Source organism: Leptopilina heterotoma, unplaced genomic scaffold (assembly GCF_015476425.1).
Source record: "Leptopilina heterotoma isolate Lh14 unplaced genomic scaffold, ASM1547642v1 Lhet_176, whole genome shotgun sequence".
Taxonomy (NCBI): domain Eukaryota; kingdom Metazoa; phylum Arthropoda; class Insecta; order Hymenoptera; family Figitidae; genus Leptopilina; species Leptopilina heterotoma.
In genome coordinates, this window is record NW_025110892.1 from 69199 (window position 1) to 79021 (window position 9823).

A 9823-nucleotide genomic window follows, 5' to 3' on the forward strand; every position below is an offset into this window, starting at 1 on the left:
GTCAGAAATCTGAAAAAAGTATCAAAATAGTATCAAATTGTAAAAAAAGTAGTAAATAGTGGGTTTTAGTAGAAGAGTGCGAAGCCTGTTAATGGAACTAAAAATATAGTTCATTAATTATTTATAGAATTCCACTTGGAAAAAAATCTAAATAGTGATTTTAGGGTAGAGTGGGGTAAAAAAGCCACATTTTTACTTTTGATGTTGTAAAATCTGTATTTAAAATTTTTTTTTCAAATTTCCAATTGTTATTGAAAGTTTAGTTATTAAGCTTGAAAATTCTTGACGGAAATATTTTTTATCTCATGAAAGGACTAAGTTATAAGAGTTTTACGAAAGCACTGTAAGTGGCTTTTTTGCACCACCTGCGGTGGGGTGAAAAAGCCACCCTACGATTTTAGCAAAACATGTTATCAATTTAGGTATTTTTATAGTTTCCTTTTATTTATATGACAAATAGTCTTATTTGAAAAATATTCTAATAATTATGAAAGAGTTTTTAGCAAGCAAAATTGAAAATTTTATTAAGTTTACCTGTTTTCCATTTGCACTGCCAATTTTTCGTACCTTTTTTAGAAGTTCTCTTTAAGTTTTACCACAGATAACATATTTCGTTGCAACCGTTTATTCATTGTTTATTTTTTAAATGCACTTTGAACTACTTTTTCGTCGTGTTTAATTTATTTTATTAAATAAACACGAGAAATTTTGTAAAATAAGAAGGTTAGTTTAAATAGAAAACAAGTGAATTTCACAAAATATTCAATGGATTTTTTGCCCTGGCTTTTTTACACCCAAGACCAGTTATTAAAAAAAGCAAAAATAAATTGTTAATTCAGTTCAATTTCCAAAAATTAACATTGTATACGTTTTCGGTATACTTTTCTCCTTATGTACAAACATTTACTTTTATTATTCGTTCACTTAATCAAATTGTAATATGTTTGAAAAGTTCACCAAAATGTTTTCAAAAAAGCAACAAAAAATTAAAATTACAATAAAAACAATATTAATCTAGGTACAACATTCAAATTAGATTCAAAAGTTGCGTATTACCTAATAGTATTTATATTCTAAACAGCTGATAAATCGGCTTAATAGTTTTTAAATAAAACTCAAATGGCTTTTTTACACCATGGCTTTTTTACCCCACTCTACCCTACTGTTTTTTTCGCCTGAGAAATTAGAATTAAATTTCAAAAAAAAAATTAATTTTAGATTAAAATCAAAAAAAAAGAAATGTAGAAAATTCTACATTATAAAAATTAATTTCGAAAATTATCGAAACATATTTTTCAACATGAAATTATGCTATACCCGTCACTTAGATACGTTACAAACATATTAGATTTTACATTATAGATTTTACATTGTACAATGTAAATATTGTTTCTCCTTTTGATGCAAAAAAAAATTTATATACAATAAAATTATGCATTTGTAAATTGCACATTTTCATCATATAAAATTCTGATTTAAAATATTTTTCTTTCAGTCTATCTAGAGGAAATTATTTGAAAATGTTAGGAAACATTTAATTTTCTTCCTCTTCCTGCGCCAAGCCTTCTGAGTATTTGAGTCACGCTAATCTTTGGCTTTCCTCGTCCCATTCCCATATAACTTGCAACCGAGCAATTATCATCTTCTTCATCTTCAAAATCACTGTCATCCAATAGCATCACTTGCGGATATCCATAAGGTGCTCTGAGAGGTTTATCATCACTGAAAGAAAGGAAAACATTAATTTTAAGCAATAAAATTCGAATCTAATATTGTGAAATAAAAAAATTAAAATATAGCTATTTTTCAGAATTCAAATACAAATTTTTAGTCTTATATACTGCGAATATGGTTCAATTTCAAAATCTTGCTACAGATGCTCGTTACTTTGTTTCATGCAATGCTAGAAATGTGACCCACAGCATTGAATATTTTTATTTATTTCTCGAAAGTTTATTTATAAATATTTTTCTAAAAAATATCACTATTTTTGCTTCCTCATAGAGGAAGGATTGTGTTAGCAAAATTTTCGATTGTGATTTTTTCACATATTTATAAACTTATTTTCATTATACCTAATCTTTTAGTACTTTATGTACGAATGGGCACTGCCCGTATAAATGTTATAAATAAATAAAAAAAAATTTCGATGTAATTTGACCTCATAAGTCCAAAAAACGGATTTAAAAAAACTGTCCCGATGTGTGTGTGCGTGTGTGTACTGACATTACATTTGCCTTAATATCTCAGAACGAGAAAGAGTTAAAGGCTTCAATTTTTTTAAATTGTAGGTCTCCCCGGGGACATAAAATGAGAGTATTTTCAGCCCGATTCATAAAGTTTAACTATATTTTTTTCATTTTGTAAGAAAACGTTTTTTGGCCATAACTTAAAAAAAATATTAGGACACCTATAAATGTTTTTCTTTAGTTTTGTAGAGTTTTTTTAGACGCATCTTTTGAGCCTTTATTGAACATTTTTCGTCCATATTAGCCAGAGATATTAAATTTTTAAAAATCTAAATTTTTCGAAAATAATACTTTTTTGAAAATTTTGTTGAATAATGTAAAAGTAACTTTTAAAGTATCATGGCCAACTTGTAGAGTATTAAAAAACGCTTCGATTGACCTATTTTTGAACCTGATTCGGTCAGAAATTATCAAATTATTGGTATTTAAAAAATCAAAAATTTCGTACCTGTCATTGTTTTTAGTTCTAAATTTCGGTGTGTTAGTTTCTTTTACAATTGCAGGTGTTGATGCTAATGATCCAAAACCTGAATCGTCATCTTCATCGCTCCAGCATTCGATTAAATCAATTGTTGTTCTTATTTTCATATTTGCTCTTGGTCCACCGTAAATGTTGGAACATACTTTTGCTGCAATAGTAAAAATGAATATGTAAATTTTCTAATTTTTAACAACATTTTTAATGAATAATTACTTTTATGTAAGGAGACATCAAGAATTCTTTTCATGGGACATGTGAGTACATGTTTCTCCATTTCTTCTTTTCGAAAACGATGTGAGGCACTGTAGGGACAAATTTCCAAATAATCTGCTGGATATTTCTAAGGAACAAGAAAAGAAGTGATGAAACGAAAATTAAAGTCAAACTCAGGTATAAATATTTAATTGTAATAGATGAATAAAATCAAAAATATTTTACTTTAAAAAAAAAGAAAATTTGTTTGACAGAATAAATGAAATATTTTCCTTATAATTATAGAGGTTAAAATTTTTACCTCTTCACATCTGATAAGATGCATTGGTAATCTTGATCTGACTATTTTGTGTTGTGGATTATATGGACAAATAACCCTTGCATTGGGATTGTTCTCGTAACCACCATACATTCTGTAAGAAAAAATTACGATTTCACATTTTAATTATTATTATTATGTTTACTATTATTACTATTTTATTACAATTGAATTATTATTATTACAAGTATTTCAAAAAATTCATAAAATATTTTTAAATTATTATCAGGGTTGACACAAAAATTTTATTTTATTTTTCCTTGACTTCCATACAGAATTTTAACTTTTTTATTCATAGGAACTGAGATTTTCAAAAATTTCAAAATCAAACCTATTGAAATTCAGTTACTTATAAAAATAAAATTAAAAATGATCGAATGATAAAATCATTATTTTTTTTGTAATGATTATTTTATATTATTTATTTATTAATTTCAATTTTCTACGGGTTTGAAAGAAACCCTTTTGTACAATGGTAATAATTAGATTTATATGATCATATAATAGATATATACTTAATATTAAGGGCAGACTGCGACGCAATTTTCAACTATATATGAAGACATTATAATTTAAAAAACCACAAAAACAGTTCTTACAGTAATTTTTCGCGAGGAAATTCAATGGTCATAAAATAAGTTGGGTCAAAAATTATTTTTGAAAATAATTGAATTCCTGAAAAAAAATTTATTATTTATGAAAATAATTGAATTCCTGATGAAATTTTTATTGTTTATGAAAACAATAATTAAATGTTTGCGTAGAATTTTATCAAAAATTTTTTTAAGTAGTTGAGTTCATTTGGAAAATTTTATTTAAATAGTAGGGGAGACTGGGGCTAAATGTTAAATTTTGCACAAATGTTTTTTTAGGCAATAAATCCGCTTAGGTGCAAAAATATATAGATCAATATTGTAGAGCAACTTGTCTTGACAAAATACATGTTTTGTCCTTTTTAAAAAATTTTGTTTCCTTAACATTTAGCCCCATTCTGTGGCTTAATACTACAACTACTTTCTGCAGGTGTTAAGTAGTAGATAAGTTAAAGTATGCGTAAAAGAGGTAATTTAGTTAATAAAACATCTGTGTTTATTTAACAATAGCTTTAGAACAGTTCCTATAAAGTTCAAAAAAGCTTTTACGTCCGAGTTGTTTTTTCAATTAATAGGTAAAATAAATTTTTTACACGAATTTTGTAATAAAAAACCACTTGTCCGAATGTATTCGTGTAAAAAATGTATTTTACCTATTAATTCCTATAAAGTTAATAAATTAAAATTTCAAAATAAAAAAAATTATGGGTTTTTTCACGTGAGCGGTCTTGTTTTTTGACCGCGTACTTGCGTAATATCAAATAATTTAAGGGGAGGTTCTCATTGCGGGAATCAAAAAAATTTATTTCTTTTTTATTGTATTTTTTGAAAGCTATATATATGTAGAATATGTGTGTATAGCGATTTTTTGATCCGAAGAATATTTTCGTTCTTATGGAGTCTTGAACTCACCGGCGTCCCGAGCACTGAATAACAAATGTCAGGCAAATCGAATCGATTTTTAAAAATTTTGCAAATCTGACCTCAGAATCGTAAAGAGTGACCCTAAATACCTATAGATATTTATCAAATACGCAAATTGAACAAAGAATTGGAAAGAATTTAATTATTGCACAAAAATGTTTCTCAAACTTTAAACGCGTTTTTCTCGAAACAAGATTTTTCAAACTGGTGGGCATCGTAGCGTCTAAACTATTTAGTCAATCAACTTCGGGTTTGCGGCTAATTAAAGGTAACTAAATTCTACTGGGGTTATACCTATAATATGGTAAAATTGTTAACAATAGAGATTTTTACATGAGGTCAAATATAGAAAAATAATGCAAAAACGCAGTTTTTTTTTAAAAGTGTCCGCCATTTTGTCATTTTGTTAACTTTTTAACTATTTTATAGGTATAACCTATTCTTTAGGATGTCATCTTTATAAAAAATTTTGAGTTGTTGTTTTAGACTAAAAATTGCGCAGTGTAGAATGCCCACCGTTTTCCATATTTAAAAAAACATTATTTTCTAGATGCGCCATATTGGCCGCCATTTTGCATTTTTTTAAAAATGAAATATATGTTTTGAAAGTTCAAGAATGTATCTTTATTTAGAAAAAAGAACTACATCGCTAAGTCATAGCCGTTCTTTGCAAAAAATTGTCAAAGTTTGTGTTTATTTTGGCCTTTGCAATGAGAACCTCCCCTTAATTGAAAAATAAATTTAAAGCTATGAAAAAATGTGAGACTAACTCTTCTGGGGCTCGAAACCCAGGACCTATCAATTGCCGGTTGATTGCTCTTCCTCTGAGCTACAGAGGTCCACCTCCAACAAATTTTCATAGCCTTATCGACTCAATAGTCAAGATGGTTCGCATTCTTCTGCATATTAATTTTGAATTTTCCCAGAATTTTTCACGAAACAATTATCAACTCATTAATAAGTTCCTTCACTAAACGTGAAGCTAAAACCTACCATATCGACCAAGTTTCAAATTCTAGAAGTACCGGTATCTAAACCTAGACGTCACCGCCAAATCAATAAATAATTGAAAAATAAATTTAAAAATAAATTTAAATTTATTTCACGTTTAGTGAAGGAACTTATTAATGAGTTGATAATTGTTTCGTGAAAAATTCTGGGAAAATTCAAAATCAAATAATTTATAAACATATAAATCCAAAACTAAATATAGGCTAAAATACTTTTGGCGATGAGAATAAATCGAAAAAATATACTTAAAAGTTGAAATTTTCTTTTTACATAAAAATTAACAAATGTAGGGTCAAAACGCATTCATATTATAGACACCACAAAAATGAACAGAATGTCACATAAGTACGGACATTTATTTAGAGTTATATGACCCTTCTATAGTCAAAAGAGCAATGCTCTAACTATTTCCGTTCGAAAGATAATTAATTTTAACTATTTTCACAGTTTAACATTTAGCACCAGTGTCCCCCACATATTGAAAAAAAATCATTGAATTGAGAAACATTTTTGAAAGTAATTGAAATTTTACCGAAGATTTATTACTTTTGAAACTATAATTGAATTTCTGCAATTATTTGCAACTTAATTCTCCAAAATTCAATTTTTTTTAGTATTTTTAACTAAAGTTCTTCTATGAATCCATTATTTTTAAAAATTAATTAAATAGGGGAGACTGGGGCGAAAGGTTAAATTTTGCATAAATGATTTTTTTAAGACAATATAATCCGCTTAGATGCAAATATTTATATATATCAATATTGTAGGGCAACTTGTTCTCTACAACTTTCAATAAAAAAGTTTCTGATATTTTCGCATAAAATACATGTTTTGTCCTTTTTTAAAAATTTTGTTTTTTTTAACTTTTCGCCCCATGCTGGGGCGAAAAGTTAAATCGCTGGGGCTACATGTTAAATTCTATTTTTAGCCTACTAAAACTATTTTCTGATAGGTGTTAAGTAGTAGATAAGTTAAAGTATACGTGAACAAGTAATTTAGTTAATAAAAGATCTGTATTTATTTAACAAAAGCTTTAAAATAGTTATAAAGTTAATAAATTAAAATTTCAAAAAAAAAATAAAAAAAATAAAAAAAATAAAATATAAAAATATATAAATATAAATATAAATAAAAATATATAAATATTTTATTATTATTATTATTTATTTTTTTTATTTTATTTTTTTTTTTTTTAAATATTTTTTTTTTTTTTTTTTATATATAAATATTTTCTTTTACGAAAAATTTTTCAAAAGTAGGGTGAAAACAAACTTTAAATATGGGCACAACAAAAATGAACAGAATGTCACATAACTCCGGACATTCATTTAGAGTGATAACACCCTTCTATAATTAAAATTGTAATGCTCTAACTATTTCCGTTCGAAAGATAATGAATTTTAACTGTTTTCACAGTTTAACGTTTCGCGTTTCGCCCCAGTCTCCCCTATATATTGAAAAATTGGCCTAACATTAGAAAAATTTGAATTATTAAAAATTTTTCAAAAATGTAAGTTTATTAAAATTTCTAAATTAATTCATTTAAAATTGAAAATAAAATTTTTAATTGAAACCTTTTGAAGTTCATTTATTTTTGAAAATTGTAAACGCAACTCTTTTAAAATTCAATTAATAGTTTATGAGGCAAACAAAAAAGACATAAAAATTCAGAATTTTCTTATGAATTCTAAAAATTTAATTTTTTTCCATTACTTTTAATAAAAATCCCTGACTTTTCCCTGATTTGTGATAACCCTGTATATATATATAAAAATTAAAAACCATTTATTCTTTTGTTAATTTTATTAGCATTAATGAAAATTAATATTTTGCACCTGAACGGATGACTGAGAAGAAATTTAATACCAAATGATTAGATTAAAATTTCTTATTGTAATGGCTTTCAGTAGACAAATGACAAAACATTAAAGTACTTAATTCGATATATTATTTAGTCAAAAATTGTTATTGTTCACAGATTAAAAACTAAAAATTTTATTTTTATAATTCCACAGTGAAATAATTTTTCGGGTATTACTTAATGAACAAAAGCAATATTCGACTTTTATTTATTGATAAATAATAAAGTGATTCTACAATGAATAAATTCTCAGAAAGGCAAAATATTAAAACACTAAAATATGTTTAACTTTCTCTTATTATTTTTGCTTATTTAATTTCTTCAATTATTCTTGAATAAATAATAAATAAATTATTTATAAAAGGGTACAGAGCATATAATTATTTATTCTATTATTTTACTATTAAATTATTTTAATTCTAAGAAGGAATTTTTTTTCATAAATGATACAAAAACTCTAAATAATTGAGAGAAATATCCTATGTTTTTCAGAATATTAATAAAAAAACATTGATATAAATTTAAATATGAAAAGTACAAAAAAGAATGTAAACATTTAAGAAAAACAAAATAATTAAAAGAAAATTGTTAAATTAGTAAATAATTATAGAAAAAGCGCGCTATAAACAATAGTTACAGACGTATCCTTATGTCTTAATGTTTATTTATAAAAAAAATGAAGTATTTACCTGTATTTTAATTTTTTGTATTAATTCAAAGTAATTTCTTCTTTTTTTGAAAAAAACTGAAAATTAATTCTCATTAATTTTCTTTAAAATCTTGATTATTTCACTTCTAGGTTATGACGCTTATTCAGTTTATTACGTGTATGATCCACTACAGCTGCTGATTCAAAAGTATAATATAGAGAGTGAGAGATCCACGCACAACACGATCACATTTACAAATATGGTCAAAAAATTCATGTGGCTCGTGGCTCCGTTTTCTGCCTGGCTATACTTTGGGATCTACGCATGCGTTTCTTTTTTCGAATTCCATTGGTCGACTAGTGGAATAAAATTTTGGAGTAATGAAAAAAGTAGTCCTGAGGGGGATTTAAAAAGAATGAAAGGATTATTTTTATACTATTATAGGTATAATTAGAAGGAAAGGAACTGGTAATTAAGGGGATGAAGAAGAAATTAAGGTCATTAAGGTTGGTGGTAGATTATAATTTTGTCAAGTACTTAATGAATTTTTAATGGATTTTGCATTTAAAGGACTTATTCAAACTTTTATTCTCCCTGCATTTAAATTCAGAGGAGACAAAACTGTTTTAAAAACAAATTATCCTCTATAAGTTGAGTTTTAAAGGAATTACCTGATATTTGGAGACAATCATTTTATTGGGAAATTCCGCTTTTAATTACTTCCTGCGACAAAATAGAAATTTTGTTGGATTCCTATAAAGAAGGTGGAAATTTTATTACTTGAATGTCTATCTTACGGACTGAAAAAAAATTAAATTGTTGTTTGTAAATCGAAATCGATAATCTACAATAGGGGAGACTAGGTGCGGTTGTTACGCTGTGCAGTTGTTACAAATGGAATATCTCAGAAACAGTTAGTTATAGAGATGGGGTTCCAAAGAGAAAAATGTTTAGTTTTTATGTACGAACTTACTGCAATTGCAATATGTTTAAAAATTATATGCAAGCTTTACAAGTAAAAAAATAGGCACATTGGTTTTTAGAGGCCAAAAGTAAATATTTCTCTGCCTGATATTTTTTAAATAAGTTAATAGATCTTTATACTTATAACAAAGTAAATTTTTTTAATATCAATTCTATGATAATTAAGCTTTAAAAAACTACCTTGGTTGTCCACATTTAGTGTATACTTTTTTAATAAAGTGTTTTATTGTAAAAAATGTACCTGTTGTGCAGTTGTTACAAGTGATAATGAGAACGGATATTTTTTCCAAAATTCAGCAGATTCGTTTGAAATGTAAAATATTTGTCAAAAATGTAATCACACACAGAGAAAAATGGTGCTGAGTTTCTAGTAAAAGTTCCTATGGAATAGTAATAATTCTACTTTTATATTAAAAATTACTATTTATATAGTAAAATGTACTTCGCATGAAGTAAATATTACTATTTCTGGTATTAAAAATTACTAAAAGTAATTATTACATTAGTCACTTTTAAAAATTGCTTTAAGAATTTTAAT

The 9823-nt window shown here is 26.0% G+C and overlaps 1 protein-coding gene across 1 annotated transcript; it reads right to left on the reverse strand.

The window, feature by feature from the left end:
* Positions 1-1163: 1163 nt before the first annotated feature.
* Positions 1164-8745, reverse strand: LOC122499780 (gametocyte-specific factor 1-like). Its single transcript, XM_043608289.1, has 5 exons — positions 8341-8745; positions 3245-3356; positions 2944-3070; positions 2698-2878; positions 1164-1722 (listed from the first exon to the last, which is right to left on the reverse strand). Exons 2-5 carry the CDS (start codon positions 3353-3355, stop codon positions 1524-1526), a joined length of 618 nt encoding a protein of 205 aa, XP_043464224.1. The 5' UTR covers position 3356; positions 8341-8745; the 3' UTR covers positions 1164-1523.
* Positions 8746-9823: the final 1078 nt, after the last annotated feature.